Genomic DNA, 22649 nt, shown 5'->3' with positions numbered 1-22649 from the left:
TTTTTTTTAATGGTACGCGGGCCTCTCACTGTTGTGGCCTCTCCCGTTGCGGAGCACAGGCTCCGGACGCGCAGGCTCAGCGGCCATGGCTCACGGGCCCAGCCGCTCTGCGGCATGTGGGATCTTCCTGGACCGGGGCACGAACCCGTGTTCCCTGCATCGGCAGGCGGACTCTCAACCACTGCGCCACCAGGGAAGCCCCCTGTAGACTTTTTAATTATGGTCATTCTGACCAGTGTGAGCTGGTGCCTCATGGTAGTTTTGATTTGCATTTCTCTAATAATTAGCAATGTTGAGCACCAGAGATTCTGATTTAATTGGTTTGCGTTGGATCCTAGGCATCAGTCAGTTTTTTTTTTAAACTTCCCTCCAGTGAACTTAATGTGGCCTCGGGGTTGGGATCCACTAGACTAAAGCACTGGAATGATTCTCAGTATGAATGTTGAAGTTACCAGTGACCACCTAGGAGAATTTGAATACGCAAATGTAAACTAGCTTTTTGTGTCATGTAGCTAAAATCAGGATTGTTGTATAGGCTGCTAGAAAAGACAAGGATGAGAGAATGTGGAATTAGCTTCTGTTGTATATTTTTTAAGAGGTTTTTGAGCATAGCAGTGGGACCAACCATAGCCTGGAAAGGGTAGGAGAGAAGAAGGCAGCTTACTCCTTCTCTACTTATCAGCTTTTTTTTTTTTTTTTTTTAATTTATTTTTGGCTGTGTTGGGTCTTCGTTGCTGCTTGCAGGCTTTCTCTAGTTGCAGCGAGTGGGGGCTACTGTTCGTTTCCTTGTGAGGTCTTCTCATTGCAGTGGCTTGTCTTTGTTGCAGAGCACGGGCTCTAGGAGTGCGGGCTTCAGTAGCTGTAGCATGCGGGCTCAGTAGTTGTGGCTCGTGGGTTCTAGAGGGCAGGCTCAGTAGTTGTGGTACACAGGCTTAGTTGCTCCGCGGCATGTGGGATCTTCCCGGACTAGGACTCGAACCCATGTCCCCTGCATTAGCAGGCAGATTCTTAACCACTGCGGCCACCAGGGAAATCCTGTTCCTTGGCTCTTAATGTCTGCGTTTGTGTATACACATGCATTTATTTGCTTTGGAGGGCTGTGATGATGGAAGATTAGTAATCCCAGGCTCTACCACCTACATTTGACAGACACAGAAGCTTGCCTTTGCCTTCTCTAGGGTACTTTGGGAAGAAAAGAGCTGAGGTTTGAAATAATATAATATTTTCTAGGATGCTTTTTCTGTTTCATTGCATTTGTGGTTATAGCCTTAGTGACAAGGACTCAGCCAGCAGAATTTTCTGGGCCATGACAGGGGATGTAGAATGACAACTTTCCAGGGTGTTTTTCTTTTTTTTCCGGTGGTAGAATAGACTTCTTTTTCTTTTTTTAGTCAATTTTAAATCGCAAATTAAAGGTAGTTTTTATTTTTGATATTCTATACAACAAATTAGTTATCTTAAAAAGAAGAGGAATTTGCCTTAGCCTGGGAAAGAGATTGTTATAGTCAAACATTTTAACACCGTGACCTTTTATTCCATTGATTTCTATAGAGAAGCACCGGCATGCTTCAGAAAAGGTCAGTGATTCTAATTGAAGCACACACCAATTTTTTTCTGGTTGCAAAGATGCCCGTGGTTTTTGTTGCAAAGAAGATGATGAGATTTAGGGCTGACGATTTGTTACCAGAGAAAGCAATTTTCTCTGTGATGCATTGCTGTTTTTCTTTCACATGGAAAGCATTGTTTGAAATCAACAATACCCATAAACCAGATTTTCATTATCCATGCTATTTAATGCCCTCGTTTTTATTTCATAGGCAGTTATATATCTGAGATCGAGGTTGAAATTTCCCTCCTCTGTGGACCTGATTTTGGAAGAAAAAAATGTGAGGAAAAGGATACTGTTAAGTCTCCCATATTTATGGTTGTGAGATTTTTCCTTCCGACAGGAATGGCAGGATTTCAGAATTAGTGCTTAATGTGAGTTTAAGAATATTTTAACTGTCATTCTTGGACTTTTCATATAAGAGAACCTGTGGCTTCAGGAATCAGACTTGGGTATCTACATATATAGTTTATTAAACCAAAAATTCGCCATGTCCTTTTGGAAAAATCACCTGATTTTCATATTTGTTTTAACTCATATTGCATAAAGATGAAGACTTTAAAACAAATAGTTGTAAAACTGTTGACCAACATGGATGGCTCCTACTTGATAAATATTTAATATTGCAAGATTTCTTTTTTATAATTTGGCTTAGTGTTGGTCTCTGTCCAGAATGAAATGGAAGAAAGAATTGTCCAGTTTTTAATATCTGAAGTCAGGGATTAAAATTGTGTTTTCAAAGCTTTCTATCTGTATTCATTCTGTAGGAAATAATTTGATACAGCAGGTTCTCCATTTTCTTCTCCCAACCCAGCTAAACCAGTTAAATACGCTTATTTTGCTCTCTGAAGGCTTTTAACGCATCATTAATAGTTTCTCACACAACCTCAGTTGCTGATTGCACATAGAACATTAAATGTGTTCTCAGACTTCAGTTCAGTTAAGCAGACAGGTCAGCCGCTGTAGTTCGGAACTCTGGATGGCCAGAGTTTTTGAAGCTGATAGGTAGTTTCTTTACATAAAACCACATCACAGATTTTCACATATATGCACAACTTGAGCTGTCCAGAATGGTTAGCTCTCTATTATTAAAGTACTTATATAGCAGTGCTTTCTTATGAAATATTTGCATAGCCCTTATCAATAGCAATCATTTATTCATAGTAGTTTATAAATTCTCCTGGTTTTTACTGACTGTAGAAGCTGGGTAATGAATCAGCTTTATTCTCTTTTGTCTGAGAGGTGGAAACAATATAAGTTATAGACTGATTGGCAGGCCCGAACATGGTAATATGGAAAATTGCCTTCATTACATATTCTTAGGATTGTTATATTAGGAAATTGACCACCAAGTATCTCCCTTTCTTCTCCTTACAAAGCCTTGGTGGCTCCTCCAATACATGTTCTTGATGTTGGAGTCTAAATAACAGCCCTCTAAAATCAGTGCCATCTCCACTCCTTCTGATCATCCGTTAGTTCTGCTGCCTGACAAGAGCAGTCTTGAGTTTGGTGACTTACTATCACATCATGAAATGGGAACAAGCTCCTTCTGTTTATTTCAAAATCTTTATCATCAGTTCAGGGCCGACCTGGTCAGCATTCTGCTAGCTTGAGGTAATAGAAAATCTATCGTAGTGGCAAAGAGCATGGAGTCTGGAACCAGACCACCTAGATTTGAATCGCAGCTTTGCTTCTTACTACCTGCGTTTTCTGTGGTTTTTTTGGTTTTTGGTTTTTGGCTGCGTTTGGTCTTTGTTGCTGCGCACAGGCTTTCTGTAGTTGTGGCGAGTGGGGGCTACTCTTTGTTGTGGTGCGCAGGCTTCTCATTGCGGTGGCTTCTCTTGTTGCGGAGCACGGGCTCTAGGCTTGCAGGCTTCAGCAGTTGTGGCATGCGGGCTCAGTATTTGTGGCTCACAGGCTCAGTAGTTGTGGAGCACGGGCTTAGTTGCTCCGCGGCATGTGGGATCTTCCAGGACCAGGGCTCGAACCCGTGTCCCCTGCATTGGCAGGCGGACTCTCAACCACTGCACCACCAGGGAAGTCCAACCTGCATTTTCGTGTGCAAGTTACTTAACCTCTCTGTGCCTCAATTTCCTGGTTAATAAAATGAAAATTATAATAGTACCTACCTCATAAAGTTATTTTGAGGAATAAATTGGGATAGTTAAATAGACTTAGAACAGTACCTGGCACTTAATAAGTGCTATAAAAGTAGTAAGGGAAGGCCTTACAGAGGAAGTAGAACTTAGTGAAGCTGGAAGACAATAGGAACTCCTATGAACTTCGTGATGCAAACAAAGTGTGCCAAGCCAGCTACCAACAGATGGCATTAGCAAGTACTCATCACAAACAAATGGACTTTCGTAATGGTCTGTCAGTAACAAACCTAGCCTAGTTATAGAAAGATTTTTTGTCTTAATAATAAGATGTGAACTGTTAATGAGGAATGGGTTGTCAACCTCAGTACCTCATATTCCCTTACGTGGCCTCCTCTTACCAGAAAATATATTCTATATACAACCCACTAGCAGCTCCAAGCCTTCCATCCAGACTGCATCCACATTATATCTTTCTTACTACTTTTTCTTTTTCCATTACCTCAACCAAACCTTTCTTATTAATTAGAAAGATAAGACCTAATCTCCTCCTTCAACCTGCAGTCCCAGAACCACTCCCCTTGTTATGCCCTAAAGTAGTGGTCACATCTCCTAGTAGCGGTCCCTTCCTGACTGCACAAAGATTACCTTGGCCTTAGTGTACTAGCAAATCCTGAGGTTGTTTTAAAAGAACTGTTTAAAGTTCCAGCTCACAGTTGGAATTTTTTTCCCTCTGCTTTGAAGAGAGTCACTATAGTCAGAGCAACTTATTCACACCAGCTCTTTGAAACACGTGTGTTTCAGGTGAAGCCAAAAAAGTCGAAAGCTAGAATCTAGTCTTTTCACCTCTATTACAAAATAAATATACCTCTAAAACTTCCCAGCTGGTGGGAATGAAATGCTATCAGACTTCCCAACTAATAGAGGGTAATAATGAATAACAACAAAGCCATACCTAAATAACCCCATTATCATTCTCTTGAACTGGTTAACCTTCTGATTATTAGCCTCTTGACACACTTAATTCAGGTATGAGAGTTTAGGGGTGCTCATAGGACTATTTATTTGATCTTTTTGTCCTATCCCACTGTTCTGACTTTATTTCTATTTTTTAAGGTTGGTAGACACCAGGGAGGCATGTGTTACATGCCCAGAGGTTTCAGAAGCCACTAAATATATCAGGCCTGCCTTAATTGGAGGATATGGGGAAGCAGTGGGGCTTTTAGCCACTTCATAGACCAGCTGAGTCTCCAGCTACCAACTCAATTTATTTGAGAGCAGTACTTCAAGGAACTTAATAGACCTACAGTGCACTAGCACAAATCTGTATTTTAGCCGGAGTACAATTTATTTATGTACTACTTATTATATTGGTTTTCTCTCTGTATATATATGAATGTCATTATTAAAATTAAGAGCACTGAATTGTTGGTGATAGGTTTAATAATTATGTGTTTTATTGACAGTTTTCCTCGTACTGCTACATCACTTAGGGGTGGCAAGAGAACCCAGATGGTAGATAATAGGATTAGGTTGAAGTGGCATTTTTCCAAAGGAAACATGATATGCATGAGCCAAGCAGAGTTTTGTTTCATGCGTGTGTTGTTCTGGATATGTGGAATACTGATCAGCTAGGGGAAACCAGTATGATAGCTAATGTGTACCACCCTGAGCTCAGACTGAGAAACTCTTCAGGTTACTAGAAGCCCTTTACCAAAACCAGGAGTCCCCTGTGTGGAGGTCTCACAGAGATTAACACTTTAATTGCTCCCTTGAGTTTCCAATCTGTCCAAAACCAACCCTAGTTCTTTCTCAAAAGTAATATGCAGTATGCCCTGTAGAAAACTTTTCTTGGTCTAAGAAAAGGGTTTTTGTCCTCTTATGAAGGAATGTGACTATCTCAAATGGACATACTGTTTTTTGGTGCCAAGAAAACTAGTACATGAGACCCCATTAATAAGAAGTGAATATAATTTTCCTTTTCAGCAGTGATACCCTTTTGAGATTCTGATCTTTCTTTTTAAGATCAGTACCTTAAAAGAGCTTTTTAAATTGGTTGCCTGTTTTGCGTGTGTTTGTTGTTTTTACTTATTTCCTTTGGCTTTTTCTTAGGGTGGGGGGGAGGGATGTTAGGAGGAGATAAGAACATAGTCACATGTGTTCGTCCCATAACAATGGTGATGATGGTAGCAGCAGCTTCCACGTAATCACTCTTTCCTATGTGCCAGGCATTTATGTGTGATTCACATACAACATCTAAACCCGGCAGTAACCCTGTGTAGTAGGTTGTGCCTCTTTCTTTGTTTTTATTTTCATTGTGCCTCTTTTATAAAAGTAAAAACAAACTCAGAAGTTATTTAACTTGCCTAATTTACCAAGCTAGTAAGTGACCGAGTCGAGATTCTAACCTGGTCTTTGATTCCAAAGCCTACACCACACTGCCTAAACCCGTTTAACTCATTTTAAGAATATGCTCTCTTCTTAAGTAGAATTATTTTGTGCACCTTTTTTGAGGTTTCATCTTTTGAAAGACAGAGCACAGGTCAAGAACAAAAGCTGGGATTTAGCAGCAACTCCTCTGTGTACCAGCTATGACCTCTGGCTAGTTCCTTCACCTCTCTAAACCTCTTCACTTATTTGTGTAATGGGAATCTTAATAGGACTTACTTAGAGTAATTAGGGGTAGATGAGGCAAATTAAGTTTAAGCTGGAAGTCTGACACATAGAAAACTCTCAATAAATACCAGCTATTTTTTTTTTATCAAGCTTCTGTGGCTGTGTGCATTAAAATCTTTTTGCTTCCTTCTTGTTTTCTCTCCCTGATTTTTACACATCAATCTCAGGTTTCTTCTAATCTCTTGAATGTTGCCTTGCATTCATCCATCTTTTTTCTCTGTTTTGTCATTGAGTTAGCATGCTCTCTACACCCACTTGGTACCTAGTCAGTATTTATTGATGCGAATGATGGTGGTTAAACAAAGCTGCTGTTGGCACCAGTCCTGCAGCCTCTGTGACTGCCTGAGTAATCATGACTCCTAAAAACAGAAAAGGACTCAATCATCTTACTCATAATTGAAGGTCAGAATTTGATGTCAGCATTTGTTTCTGTGGTGATTATGTAGCTTTTTCTGCAGAATTACTTGACAGTTGGAGTGGCCAGGCTTTCTGGCATGAGGCTGATTATGATGCATTCTTAAATTTCCTCCTAAAATAGATGCAGCATCATAAAGGTGGGTTGAACAAATACTGATCGTAGTACAGATTTGTTTTAACTGGAGCAAGAGGTCAGGGGAGGCTTACCATTGAGGGTAGTTGACTGCCAGGCTCTATCCATCTACATTAGTTCCCTAGTCATCTTGCCCATAATCCTTTCTTGCATCAAAGAAAATTGTACAAAACTGTTTTTAATCCCAAACACTCCTCCCTTTTCTCTGCCTTTCCGGTATCTCTAATACATTCCTACCTCATTTCTTTGATTGATCCTCAGAAGATTTCTTATTTTTGCTTTTTCCTGCTTCAACCTCTGTTCTCCATGAACACATTTTACTCCTCAGCAACCTTTGTGGGAGTCTAGCAGGGTGTCCTGCATATTATATTTGGGCTCTATGCACTAACAACTCAGCTCTTGACACTGATGTGCATTATTCTAAAGAACATCATATCAGTAAGGTTGAATTTATAACTCATTAATGGTTATAAATGACATGCTTCCATAATTTCAAAATCCAGATTTTTTTTTATAAAAGAAGGAAAGAATGGGAAAAATATTTAATAAAAAAATAAAAACTTTGTGCAAGAAAGAGAAGATTGTAACCAAAAGCAAAATTAACACCCCGGGCTCCCCTGGTGGCGCAGTGGTTGAGAATCCGCCTGCCAAGGCAGGGGACGCGGGTTTGTGCCACGGTCCGGGAAGATCCCACATGCCGCTGAGCGGCTGGGCCCGTGAGCCATGGCCACTGAGCCTGCGCGTCTGGAGCCTGTGCTCTGCAGCGGGAGAGGCCACAGCAGTGAGAGGCCCGCGTACCGAAAAAAAAAAAAAAATTAACGTCCCATCTGTGGCAGATTTCATTTAGTAGAGACTTGTTTATTTCTTACCATATCTAATGTAATATAATATATAAACTTATATTTTCAATTTAGATCTCCAACCAAAGCCTGTCCTATATTTCTAGCAATCTCTAGTTCAGAGATTTTTCTAGTTCAGTTGTTTTTTCTTTTTTTCCCATTTTCTTCTCAAGGACTACTAGCCCAACCCTCTACCCCACCACATACAAAAAGTTAGCTGGGACTTCTTTATATGTACACAGACGTGCGCGCACGTGAATTTTTAAAATTCTCCTTATCCGTTAAGAAAAAAATAGGGGATATGAAGCTATGCAAGTAAGCATACGTGACTCATAGGTACAGGAAAATGTTTATTGAATTCTCAATTTTAGCTTTGTAATTTGACTAAGAAGGGTGGAAGGGGACTTCCCTGGCAGTCCAGTGGTTAAGACTCCACCCTTCCAATGCAGGGGGCGTGGGTTTGACCCCTGGTCGGGGAATTAAGATCCCACATGCCACACGGAGTGGCCAAAAATAAATTTTTTTAAAAAAAGAAAAAAGGGTGAAAGGAATAAGACTTGAAGGAAGGAACTCAGGAGGTAGAAAGAGACAGAGGCAAAGAAAGTATAAGGTAGAAAAACTTGCCTCTATGATTTTTTTTTTTTTAACCTTTGTATTATTTTTCAGTTGCTGGTCAAAGGAGTATCATTATTTAGCCTGTCCACCTGACATTCCTTCACCCCCAGCCTAGATCTGTTGCATGGGAGTAGTTCCAGGCTGTTATGAGGATTAAATGAGGTGACCTATGTTAAAAGTGGCACATAGTAGGCTCAAAAATATTTTTCACCAAACTGAGATCATACTTCAGCAAACGGTGGGATTGCTTCTTATTTGAGGTTGTGGCCTACTAGTAACAGAACTAAGACTACAGATCCTAGAAGAAATTAAAAAGAGTACTTGTGTGGATTTGGGCAGTTACTTCAGACATCTTCGGATTCAGTTCCTTCCAAAAGGAAAGACTAAAACTCAAAAAGAAAACAAGTAGTCTCTAGAATAACCTAACACTTGTGCTGTGAGAACTCATAGAGATAATTCGTATAAAGTGCTTAGAAAGTGCCAGGCACATAGAGAAAGGTCAATAAGTGTTAGGTGCTTTTATTTTTGTTATTTCTCATGTGTTTTTAAAAAGGTCTTAAGGTGAACCATTTTAGGAAACCTAAGGAAAGTATGTATGTGTTTTTATAGATATAGGCAAATTGCCAATTAGAATGTGCATCTAATTAGAAGTTCAGTGGGAGCTGAAGAAATCTTGATGGTTTCTCACATGTTTAACTAAAGGTTTAAATCTCTGTAGTTATTAGAATTTAGCAATTCTAAAATTTAGAGATTTATCTTTTTAGAAGAATATTTCTTAGTTGTGCTACTTTGTTTCTCTTACTCCTGTTGGCTGTGTGATGGCAAATCTGGCGTATTCAATCCCAAAGCAGTGCCTAAGGGGCTTTATGAGATTAACAGCCATAACACTGTTGTGATCTTTGAGTGAATCTGTTGTAATTGCTTGTTTAATTGTCCATCTCCCTTGGTGGGCTATGAACTCAGTGACAGCAGTGACATTCTTATAGACCATCAAATTTCCAGTGTCTAGAACGGTGTCTAGCACATGCTGCTGTTGAGAATATTTGTTGAAGAACGAAGAGAGTGACTTCCCATTTGAAGACACATGGCAAGGGAGGGATTCTGAAAGCCACATCATGTATTGCAGTACTGATTTTCTGATTTTTGCTTGGAACCTGGTTTTTGCAACGTGCAAATAAATGTCAGTCTTACGGATTTCATTTTCTCTCTTGATAGTAAACAGAGTGAGGCAGAATTTCATGGAAAGGGTCAGTCTTAGAAATCATGACAATCTGGGTTTGAATCCGAGCTCTGTGTCAGCAGCTTAACCTGTCCCAGCCTCAGTGTGCTCATATCTTAATAGAAATAGTTACAAATTAGGTATTGTTAGTGAGGATTAAATGAGATGACATATAAAGTGGCACATAAGTAGCTTCAACAGAAAGTTAGCTTCCTTTCTCCTTTTCTTCTCCTCATAGCGCATAATTAAAAGTAATTCAGCTATTCTTTATTTCAAAGTAATCTGCATGTTGTGGTGACATTTGGTTAAGAAATGGGAATAGTAGGCAAGCTGCTATGGGAAGCAGCTTGGTGGGGTAGAGAGCACTAGACTAGGAGTCGGGACTGAATGTGACCTTGGGTAAATCATATGACCTCTCTAGCTGAAGTTTGTGTTTCTCTTAAGTGATATTCCCCATTGACTAATAATTGAGAAAGCAGCAAAAGGACTATTTTCTACCCTGTTATATATAAAGAAGCTTCTGAAATGTCAGTATTACCAAAACAAAAAACCATACACAATTAACTCTTTAAAACAACGCAGAAACGTTTGTGTCTCTTGGGCACCTGAGGCATCAAGAGCTGCCATACCCCGCCACCGCCCCCACCCTTGCATTTGTAATTGTTAATTTGCATCTTTCGTTTTCCTGAAGCAAATCAGTACATTCTGAAATCCATATTTCATGGAGCTACTTAACTAATTGCTGCAATCAGCAGCGATTTATTTTATAGCAGCGCTGTTCAGATCGCTCTGAGGTTAGCATACCATGCACGGTGTGTTTTTTACAACCATATTTTTAATGATGAGTTTTAATAAGGGAAAATGGTTAATCTGCTGATATTCTCCTGAAAGTCCTAACTTTGGTCCTGTGTTTTACCTTTACCCAATGCTAACTTAAAAGGCCACAGCAAAGTCATTGACCCAGTGGGTGCACCGGCTGTCGGAGAGGCTGTCCCATTTAGAAGGACGGGAGAGGGAAAGAGCACCCTGTTTTTCTTCTTGTTTGGAGACCCTCATTAAATTACTCAGAAACAATAATCAGATAGCTGCTGTTCAAGTTAATGGCACCTCTGAGTCCCTGTCAAGAGAGCTTTATTTAATGCGCAACAGACCTGGAGTGATGCAGGTGCCTTTTCAGGCCCTCATTTAATTTAAGCTGCTTTAGTTGGCATGGCAACTAGTTGAGACATCTGGGAGACATTATGCTAGGGATTGAGACTTCAGAGGATTTCTGCTAGAGCAAAGCAGAAACCTTATCATAAAGTGGTGTGTGTTGCTTCTAAATTTCTGCAGCTATATTGTTAAATCTCCAAATTCAGGAATTGTATTTTCCAGAGAAATAAAATTTTTTAAGGTTGGCCTGGTCGTTGGCTTGTTTTCTGTGAAGAAAAAAATGCTTTATTCGTGAGGTGAAAAATATTCATTCAACCCTGAAGAATTTACTTTGCTAAACTAAAGTTTGACAGAACTTACTCTCTGCAGAGTGGCTGTTTTAATCACTCTGTAAAAATCATACATTTAAAATTTGTCAGACTTTTATGTTTAAAAGATATTAGAGGAGGGGAAAGCATCTCTGCACAAAGGTAAACAGGTAAACAGGTCAAGGTAGACAGGGCTGTATGTGGTTTTGCCCTGGACTTTCTGGTTAAATTAAGAGTTTCTTTAAAAAAAAAAAAAGAAGAGTTTATTAACCTACCTTCATTTTTTTTTTAACCCAGCATGTCATCTTCTCAAGAAGCAGAGATAAGAAAGTAACACTCTTCTAAACTCTTCTTTCTTAAATATTATAACAGGAGATTGAATGAAAGGTTTTTTAAATTCACAGATCCTGAGGACAGTAACATAGTTATCTAGTTATTTGCATTTAGCAGAGGGAATACCTGCTGGTTTATATTTTGTAAGAAACTGTGCACATATGTATGGGCTCTTAGTATAGAAGAATTGACTTAGCACTTGAAATCATTCATTTTGAATGCCTTGTTTTTCAGGGTTTTTTTGATATCTGGTAATACTTTGCTCTGTGTTAGGTTGAACAATGTGAAATTACTATTTTTGGTGGTCAGAATGGTCCAACATTGTCAGTTCAAATCCAACAGGTCTAGGATGTGAACAACACCCTGATCTGGAAATACATGTTTCGTAATGCTAAGTGAAACGTGAGAGTTCTTTCTGAAATTAGTAATTATTTATAAAATAGCTGATTAGAACAGTACCCATTCCAGCCAGGCAGTGTTTTGATTTTCCCTTTTCTTTGAAAATATAGTCACTGTTAGAAGAAAGCATATGACATTATTTCATACTTATTCTCTGCTTTTGGCTTTTGTATCAATTCGTTCCTTTTATAAGTCAAAGCAAGATTTTTCAAGTGCCAGCCCCGAGAATTCAACCTGATAACTTGAAAATTAAGATGTTTTCTCTCTGCTGTTTGCATGCATGCCAACTGTCACCAGTAACAGTAGAGATTCTGGAATCGCAACTTGGCTGCCTGTTTTATACAGATACGTGAGGCAGAATAGAATATAACCTGCTCTTCACTTCCATGCAAGAACTTTTCAATCCTGGCAGGAAGAAAAAATTGTCAATAAACTCAGAAGACATGGCTGACATCCCATACAGATGAGTACTCTCTTTAGGAATTTTTTTTCCCCTGAGTAAAACTGCAAGTTGATATTAAGTTGATAGTACTTAATACAGGGATAGCAGTTGTGAAGTTTTTCTGGTTTTGTTCTGTTGTTCTGTCTTGGTTTTTTTCCTGTGTAATGTTCCTTTGTTTTCGTCCCTTGAGATTTCTGGAACCAACTCAGGAATATTAGGACTTCTGATTAAGGCTTAATGGTGCAAATAGAAGTTTTTTCCTGTCTCTATCCTATGATTAAGATTTCCTAGTGGGAAAATTTTTTAGTATATACAAGAGGGTTAATATCCTTAATATGTAAGGCACTTTTACAAATAAATTATCACCCCAGTAGAAAATTGAGTAAAGAAAAGAAACAAGTCTCTCTCTCACTCTTTCTCTCTTTTTCTCTCTCTCATACTCACACATATATATGGCCAATAAACATGTAAACAGTTTTCAATCTGAAAACACAGTTGATAGAACACAAATCTTTACTGCCAATTCTTCCTGAAGCCCCCCTAAAATGTCAGTAAAGGGTTAGGAACTCAAACTAGAAGAGGTAGAAACCTCTGCTGGCAGTAATGAGAACCCAGAAACAAGTTAGTTCTTGCTCAGAACATCAGAGCAGCTCAGGGTTTAGAGGCATCAAGTATCTCAGAAAGTAGGGGTGCAGGCAGGCCTAAACACAGAATTGGTTGCAAGCCTGTGTAAGAAGTAGTAAGATGTTCAAATGTTCAGATCGTCTCCTATTCTGCAGGAGACCATATAATGCTTTATTCCCTGGAGACAGCATGAGTGGAGCTGTGGTGTCTTTGGCCCCATCCCCCACTAATACAGAACACTGGCAACCTGGCCTGTGCCCTCCAAGACAGAAGTTTGGAGGGCTCTTCTCTAGAGAAATGGATTAACCCAAGAGAGAGGATCTATACGTAATTGAGGATCCTTTGTGAAACAAAATTAAAGCTCTATGCCGCTGCCCCCCCCACACACACAAAGCTACATTACAGTCAAAACAGTAATAACCTGGGCTTCCCTGGTGGCGCAGTGGTTGAGAGTCCGCCTGCCGATGCAGGGGTCATGGGTTCGTGCCCCGGTCCGGGAGGATCCCACATGGCGCGGAGCGGCTGGGCCCGTAGGCCGTGGCCGCTGAGCCTGCGTGCGTGTCTGAAGCCTGTGCTGTGCAACGGGAGAGGCCGCAACAGTGAGAGGTCCGCGTACCGCCAAAAAAAAAAAAAAAAAACCAACAGTAATAACCTAAAGGCCAATTGGTAGGAGATTGCTTAAGTCATGCCATATTACATAAATTGGAATACTATTTAAGCACTTTTTGCGGGGGGGGCTGCGTTGGGTCTTCATTGCTGCGTACAGGCTTTCTCTAGTTGCAGCGAGCGGGGGCTACTCTTCGTTGCGGTGCGCGGGCTTCTCATTGCGGTGGCTTCTCTTGTTGCGGAGCATGGGCTCTAGGCACGCGGGCTTCAGTAGTTGTGGCTCGCGGGCTCTAGAGCACAGGCTCAGTAGTTGTGGTGCACGGGCTTAGTTGCTCCGTGGCATCTGGGATCTTCCCGGACCGGGGCTCGAAGCTGTGTCCCCAGCATTGACAGGCAGATTCTTAACCACTGCGCCACCAGAGAAGCCCCTATTTAAGCACTTTAAATGATATAAAAGAATTGTATACCATGGAAAGATATTCACAAGATATTTTAAATTAAAAAATATATATGTATGTGTGTGTGTATGTGTGTGTGTGTATATATATATATATATATATATATATATAATCTACTTTGTCACGATAATTCCACTACAAGGAATATATCACTAGGAAATAATCAGATTCACATAAAGCTATATATGTAGGATATTTATCTCATGGTTATTTAAAATAGTTTAAAAAATTAGGAATAACTTGGATTTTCAACAATGACAGATTGGTTAACTGAATTATAAATATATCCATATATTAGAACCCTCTACAGTAATAAAAATTCTGCAAGAAAACAGGCAGCAAAGCCATGTGTATGCTATAATCCCAGTTTTAAATATACATATAGGTATGCATACACAACATTTACATGAAGATATTATAGGTTAATTCAAAGAGGTAGGATTCTATGTAGTTTTTATACTCTTTGGCTTCTTTGTATTTCCCTAGTTCTGTGATGAATTTTTTTTTTTTTAACTATTTTGGAAAATTTTTTAAAATACACAAAAAGAGAGACAATAGTATAATATCTATCATATACACAATACCCAGCTTCAGCAATTAGTAATCATTTTGCCAGTCTCATTTCCTTTTTATTGAGAGGAGGGGGAAAGGAGAGCTGTATTATTTTAAAGTAGATCCCAACTATCACATTATTTTACCTAAAAATACTTAAATATGCATTTCTAACTGGTAAGGGCCTTAAAAACATAACCATCATAACCTAATAAAATGAGCTAATTCCTTACTATCCCCTGATTGCCTCAAAGATCTCTTTTTTTTTTTTTTTGCGGTACGCGGGCCTCACTGTTGTGGCCTCTCCTGTTGCGGAGCACAGCCTCTGGTCGCGCAGGCTCAGTGGCCATGGCTCACGGGCCCAGCCGCTCCGGGGCATGTGGGATCTTCCCGGACGGGGGCACAAACCCGCGTCCCCTGCATCGGCAGGCGGACTCTCAACCACTACGCCACCAGGGAAGCCCAAAGATCTCTTTTTTTAATCAGGTTTGTTTGAATCAGGATCTAAACAAAGTACATATATTGCATTTGGTTATTATATTTCTTGAGACTTTTTATCCCAAACATTCCTCCTTTCCCTTCCCCTCACAACCCCACCCTTTCTTTCTTTCTTTCTTTCTTTCTATCTCTTTCTCTCTTTCTTTCTTTCTTCCTTCCTTCCCGCCTTCCTTTCTCTCTCTCTTTCTTTCTTCCTCCCTCCCTTTCTTTCTTTCTCATTGATTTTTTGGAGATATTTTTCCTGGAGAATGATCCACATTGTGTGTTTAGCTGATTGCTTCCTCGTGATGTCTTTTTATTTCCCATATTTCTAGTAAACTGATAATTAGAACTAGAAGATTGATTATATTGTTTTTTAAGACATGAATATTTTCTAGGCAGTGGTGTGTATATCACAGGGACATAATATCTTGTCCCACAATAAGTGCTGCTGCTAAGATTGAGTGGTGGATTGAGTTGATGTGGGTCTCATTGCTTTCAAGTGGTTTTAGCAACCATTGATAATTGGTACCTTAGATCCATGGTGTCATAGAGGTTGCAAAACAGTGGGGTTTTTTTTCCCCTAATCTGTCATTACTTCTGTATTTATTAGCTGAAATTCTTCTATAAAGAACACTGAACATTTAGTATATTTTATTAGGTTTTTTTTTTTTTTTTTTTTTTTTGCGGTACACGGGCCTCTCACTGTTGGGGCCTCTCCCGTTGGGGAGCACAGGCTCCGGACGTGCAGGCTCAGTGGCCATGGCTCACGGGCCTAGCCACTCCGCGGCATGTGGGATCTTCCCAGACCGGGGCACGAACCCGTGTCCCCTGCATCGGCAGGTGGACTGTCAACCACTGTGCCACCAGGGAAGCCCTATTAGAGTTTTTTAAAATATAACTCAAAAGAAAAGAAGGTAAAATCCTAAATTGTGTAGGGCCATTGAAATAATTTAAACATAGTCAATTTCACTATTATGTAACCTTAGGCAGGTTACTTGCCTTCTGTTAGCCTTAATTTTCTCATCTGTAATTGGGGATACCACTGCCTATCTTGTAGGATTGCCATGGAAATTAGATGAGATGATATATTTAAAATACTTAATGGAGTGGCTAATACCTAGTAGGTGCTCAATATATATTCATTCATTCAACAGATATTTACAGGGGACTTACTATATGTAGGCATTGTTTCTTCTGAGACTTTTGGATAGACTTGTGAACAATACAGAGAAAAAACCCTTGCCCTCATGGAGAAGGATTAGAGAGACAAACAATAGATGTAATAAGTAAATTATGTAGGATAAGTACTAAAGGAAAAAAGAAAAAGTAGGGCTGTGCGAGGGGGTAGCAATTGGACGAGGAATGCAGGACACATTCATTATTAGAGTAGTCAAAGTTGGCCTCAATCGAAAGATAAAATTGAAGCAAAGATACAAAGGAGGTGAAAGAGTTAGCCAAGTAGATGTCTGGGGAAGCACAGTCCAGGCAGAGAAAAAGGAAAGGGCTAAGGTTAGTGTGTGTTTAGCATTTTCAGAGAACAGCAAAGAGGAAAGTGACGGGGTGAGAGAAGGAAGAAAGCCAGATCATTTATGGCCCTGCAAGGACATTTTAAGGACTTTGACTTTTCCTCTATATGAAATGGGAAGGTTTTTCAGGAAAGTGACATAATCTGGCTTTCGTTCTAAAGCAAGATTATGTGAAGTGCATCTAAAAAATAAGATTAATTGATGAATGGAAAGGGCCATGGATAAATGTGCACTGAAGCAAATATGACAAAACGTTAAGTGTAAATCTAGGTGGTAGGCATATATATGGTGATCACTGTTTAATTATTTCAAGTTTTCTGTGTGTTTGGAAATTCTTATAAGAAAAAAATTTTTTAACTATTAAGATAACTAAATCTAACCTTGATAATATTGTAATTTAACTGATGTATATCATCTTATAGAAAGATTCTAACATGTCACTGAAAACTCCTATAAGGAAATTCTACGTGCCAAATCTCATTTCCTCACTAATTTCTTTGGAAAGAGCCTGGTTAATAAAACCTAACATAAAAATTAAACCTAAGAGTATAAAAACCTTAAAATTGGATTTTCTATATAATAAGGTGACTCAATATACAGACAAAATATAACAGTGAAAAATGTATTCTGGCTTAGAATTGTTTTAGAAATGTAGGGGTCTTGGGCCAGGCTGGTAATAGTGGACATGATAAGAAGTGGTCTAATTCTGTGGCTAAGCTTTGAAAGAACCAATAGGATTGGAGGCAGAGTGAGAGAGGGATCGAGGTTGACTCCAAGGTCTGTGGTTTGTGGTGTGACCAACCTGCTGGAAAAATAGGTTTGCTGTGGGAAAGCCTACACCTAGAAAGTGTGTGGTGGGGGAAAGAGAGAGAATGCATCTTGGACATGGTAGTTCGAGCTGTCAATCAGACATCCCATGGAGATGATGAGTAGACAGTTTGATAGGCAAGCCTGGACTTAAGGAAAGAAGATTAACTAGAGATACAAAGTTGGGAATCATCAGCATGGATGTTATTTAAAGTCATGGGACTGGATCCCATTACCCTAGAGAGTGAGTATCGAAAGAGAAGAGGACCAGGGACTTCCCTGGCGGTCCAGTAGTTAGGACTCTGTGCTTTCACTGCCAAGGACCCAGGTTCAGTCCCTGGTTGGGGAACTAAGATCCCAAAAGCCATGCTGCATGACCAAAAAAAGAGAGAGAGAGAGAAGAGGACCAAGCCCTGGGGCATTTCAACATTAAGTGCTTGGGAAAGAGCACCAACAAAGGAGGACTGAGAAGAAAGAACCAGAGAGGGAGAAGGAAAGTCAACAGTTGGGTGTCCTGCTAGCCAGTTGAAGAAAATGTCTCAAGGAGGAGGGCGTTTCCAACTATGGTGTGTCGAGTGTTATCAGTTATTCTCCCTTACTCCCAAGTTGTCCCTTTTCCTACCTATGTTTGCTAAAACATTAAATTAGAAGTGTTTTTAAATCCTTCTCCCCAAATAATAATCACTTACTAGAAGAGACTTTTTAAAGCTCATAAGGGTAAGATACAAAGCCTAACATCACTTTTTGAAAATTTAAGTTTTGAAGGCAGATTCCTTCTCGTCTTTGTTTTTATAAGCCCAGCATTTACCCTTAAAACAAGCATGTAAATGCTGAAACAAGAGCCCCAGGACCTCTTAGTTCATTTATAGCTAATGGTAAGCACCCTAAGACTACAGCCTCCATAATATCTTTCTGGAAGAAGAATTTTAGGATCTGAGGAACTATGTAAGAAAGCAAAATAACTGACATTTTTGTCTTGCCTTTCCCTGCTTTCAGGTGCACAGGGCCAGGGAAGCCTTACTGTTTGACTCAGAATGTGAAACTGACTTTTACAAGGTGTCAGAAGAATTTGAATCCTGGTAGGAGCCTCCTAAAGTCAAAGGCCCTCTCCCCTTGTCTTAAGGAAGCTTATATTATTTAAATCATAAAGCTCGCCCAGACTTTTAAGGAGTTCTTAACTGCAGGCAGAGTAAGACATGCATCTTTCCTTTTCTAGATACAGCAAAAGGTGGTGCCTTCACAAGAGTCCTGAATTCCCATCTCCATTGCTCCCTGCGCCCCAGCCTTTGATCATCTGCCTTGTGTTGATTGAGCAAAACCCCGAGGGTATAACAGAGTGCAAAGCATGGGAAGCTTAAAATTTAGTAAGGGAAGTATAAATATATAAAAAGTTAAATAATAAAAGAATTCAGTTGTGAAGATTGTAGAGAGATTTGGATTTGAACTAACCATTTGCGTATTTTTAGGAGTACCATGATTTATATAGAGTAACTTAAGCCACAGTTGATAGGTAGGTTGTCATCTTTTCCATTGGTGCCATGGTGGCCTAGGGTGAGACCAACAACCCTCTCTTGGGGTTCAAAGGACACTCCAGTAACATGTCTGAATAGACCCTCAGACTGGTCTTCACACTCTTCCTGGCCCAGCTGTCGTTGAAAATATTTACCCTTGTTTTTCTCTTTTATAATGCTAATTATAGTGAAGTCACTTGGTTGTTTACTTCTGCTAACTTTTTAAAATTCTTTAATTTTGGCAGTGTTTTATCTTGTGAGGGCTGGAATTGTCACCTCTTTCATGCTGTCTAGAAGCTTTCTTTTCGTAAGCTTTTTCCAGCCTTAAGAACAGAAGTTATTTAGACCTGGTACCTACTTTGCAGGGATTGGGGGCTGAATTCTCGGAACTCTCCTTAACTTGAAACCTCAAGATATGTTGTCACAGAATTGATGCAGAGTGACCTACATAAAATTATCGTCTCTCCTCAACCACTCAGCTCAGATCATGTCAAAGTTTTTCTTTATCAGATTTTGCGAGGTAAGTTTTTCTTTATGAAGAAAAAGGTAGTGTCACTGTATAAATGAAATGTTTTGCTTTTCATTTGAACTAATCTGACCTTCCAGGGCTTACTTCTTCCCTAACAACTTCTTTCTTTTGACCAAGGTATATTTAATAATTTCTATACTTGATGTTAAATAAGAGGCTTTTAAGGGTAGCCAAGTGGTTCTTATTTTCAGTGATGGAAGAGAAGGGCCGATCTAATTCATTAGGTAGTCGAGGGGGTTAATATAGGGAGGTAAATAAGCAAGATGGTTTGTCAAACAAGAATGCTTTGTCACAAAGTTTCCACTAAACAGCCTTTAGTAGGAGTGTGTGGCTGGCATCAGATGACTAAATTGAAAAGGAACTGTGTTCCCTATGGATAACATACATTCTTCAAGCCAGCAGTAGGTGGGCCTGGCCTGAGTGTTGGCAGGCATGCCTGAGTTCAACTCTAGAAAAGCAAAATGACTCTTCAAGCATGGAGGAGACTGATAGAAACAGCCAGCTAACTAATTCTCTAGGCTGGCTCATTAAAGAGCACTGACTTGACAGAAAAGCGATTTGGGCTGACATTGTTGGAGCTTCCTCTGGCCATCAGGTGTGTCCTTCAGAATTTTGCCGTTACAAATGGAGAGTTGTTTAAAGCTGAAACAGTTTTCTTACCTAGTAAAGTACTTTTTTTCTCCCACGGGATTCAAAGAATTAAGACATTCTTTATAAAAATTGACAAGCATCTGCCAAAAGAATTAAAGCACATACAGTGTTAAAGCTAGAAAGTTCACCTTCTGTAGATATGTTGATATTTGGGGATGGGGGTGGGGTGGGGGTAGAGGGGAGATATTGGCTCTTGGACCTTTTTTTCACACTTGTAAAAAAAAAGGGATTTGCTATATTTTATTCAGAAGACTCAGCCTTGAAGCTGTGATCTTTAGCAGTGCTAAAGCCCACAGTCTTTCAAGATGTCAAAAATATTTTTAAAGTAATTAATTACCCTCTTGATTCTTAGTGGTGGAGAATACCACCAACAAACCTGGGCAAGTTTCTGAATTTTGTCTCCTCAGTGAAGATCTGTCCTGGGAAAGGCTCCCTGCTGGTTGATGGGGGAACTATTTTGTGGGAGCAGCTCACAATCACAGGTTGAGAGTATCAATAGCAGAGAGCTCCAGTAGCCACACTTGTGAACAATTCAAGGTTATTGGTCTGGTCAGCCTTAACTCCAGTGCTTGGAACGCTTGTCTATATACTTAAACCTCAATAATCTTTCAAATTATAGACATTATCTCTAGACTGTGCAAACCTTTGATGACATTTTATAAATTATAGTTTTTTGAGGTAGGGCTAACTCAAGCTTTTAATAATGTTCATTATGCAGTTATTTAGAGAACAATTTAAAATCCTGTACTCTTGTTTCTGTGGTTTTCCCCAAATCATTGGTTGAGTAAAAGGAATTAAGTATCTGCAGTTAAATCTGTTTGTTGTTTCAGGTTTGAAATATCTCCATTCAGCTGGCATTTTACATCGAGACATTAAGCCAGGGAATCTCCTTGTGAACAGCAACTGTGTTCTAAAGGTAGCTTTTCAGTTTATTTAAACATGTAAGAAAAAATTGGAACGTCAAGGCACGTTTAAGAACATGTTTTTGTGAAAGAAATGGTTAAATTTATTTTCATCACTTTACCAAAAATTAAAGAACCCAGTGTTCTCTAGCAATATCACTAGTCATGGACATAGTAACTAATTTGTAGTCTTGGCTCCTGGTTTCCTGGTGATATTTTGCACATGTTTTGGAAACATTGGAATTGGAATTTCAGTGTGACTAGAAATAAGAATAGAGAAGGTGATTTCTTTTCAGATTGTTCTATTATAAAGGAAGTGTATATCAGAAGAAAGATTGGAAGACCAGTAAGCTTCTACTTACGTAAGAATCAAGTGTGGCTTTTAAGAAGATTGTCTATATGTTTTTGCACAGCTAACATTTTTATATGCTTTTTGACTGAGGCAGCAAAGTAGGGAAATAGAAACATTTAAACTGAAAATACTAAGCCAGGAAAGGGTCAAATGTAGTTCCACGGTATACAGTAACCAATTCTCAGTTATCCCTCTGAAGGGGTATTGATTACAGGATTTATTATGGTTAGCAGCCCGCAAATCTCAAGATGTCAATTTCAGTTTTTTATTCTTACCCCAGTACCATCCCCACCCCATTGTCTTTTGTTAGAGTGGCTCACAAATAGCAAAATCCACATGTGTACATATACCCTACCCCTAATAGAGATGTGTATTAGCAGAACTCCTAGTGAGGGGCCCACCATATTTTTTCCTATCATAGAAATTAGAGATAAGGGCCTTCCTAGAGCTGAGTCATCTCTGTGTAAGCAAATTAAAACTCCTCTTATTTTATGAGTGGCTAAAGTATTATATGGTGCTTCAGTCTACAGTAAATATTCTTAACATTTCAACTGATATATTTGAAAAAGAAAAGAACTGTTTATAGATGTTGTCTTATTTTAAACATTTTTTAAACATATTTTAAAGACTGTCATTAGTACTTAGCTTGTTGGCAGTTAAACTAAACCTTAAAACCAAGTATATAAATGAATTTCAGGGTTTTTTTGTTGTTTTTTTTGCAGTACGCGGGCCTCTCACTGTTGTGGCCTCTCCCGTTGCGGAGCAAAGGCTCCAGATGCACAGGCTTAGCGGCCATGGCTCACGGGCCCAGCCGCTCCGCAGCATGTGGGATCTTCCCGGACCAGGGCACGAACCCGCGTCCGCTGCATCGGCAGGTGGACTCTCAACCACTGCGCCACCAGGGAAGCCCAAATTTCAGTTTTATCTTAAATGCTTTCTTTAAACTGTGGGCCAATTTTCTTCAAAAGCTGATGTTATACTGCTTTTGAATTAAAAATTTCCCTTCACTTTATCCTTGAAGAACTCTGTTCCTGTTTTAACTCTAGAAAGATTTAAAACCTATTTTTCATATCTTCCCTGAAAACAACTAATATTGTAGTTCATTCTTTTGTTTCCACAGAAAATTAATTGTCCCAAAACCCACTAAAGTAAATATTCCTTCTATAGGTCATTGAGTTCATTCCCCTGCCACCATCACTTTTTAAAAAGAGCCGTAGGGACTTCCCTAGTGGTCCAGTGGTTAAGACTCCACGCCCCCAGTTCAGGGGGCCCGGGTTCAATCCCTAGTCAGGGAACTAGATCCCACATGTGGCAACTAAGACCCGGCGCAGCCAAATAAATAAATATTTTTAAATAAAAATAAAAAGAGCTGTAACCTATCCCCATAACCTATTTTTATTCTTAAAAAAAAAATTA

The 22649-nt window shown here is 39.5% G+C and overlaps 1 protein-coding gene across 1 annotated transcript in view; it reads left to right on the top strand.

The window, feature by feature from the left end:
- NLK (nemo like kinase) overlaps window positions 1-22649 on the top strand; it is a 145041-nt gene that overhangs the window by 101968 nt on the left and 20424 nt on the right. The window contains exons 4-5 of the mRNA XM_029211273.1: window positions 19213-19319; window positions 20810-20895. Coding sequence (XP_029067106.1) covers window positions 19213-19319; window positions 20810-20895 — 193 coding nt within the window. The remainder of the gene's footprint in view (window positions 1-19212; window positions 19320-20809; window positions 20896-22649) is intronic.

This window comes from Monodon monoceros, unplaced genomic scaffold, assembly GCF_005190385.1.
Source record: "Monodon monoceros isolate NGI ecotype Baffin Bay Population unplaced genomic scaffold, NGI_Narwhal_1 Super_Scaffold_9, whole genome shotgun sequence".
NCBI classification, from domain to species: Eukaryota; Metazoa; Chordata; class Mammalia; order Artiodactyla; family Monodontidae; genus Monodon; species Monodon monoceros.
The sequence above is the reverse complement of the archived record's forward strand: the minus strand, read 5'-3'. Positions and strand labels throughout refer to the sequence as shown.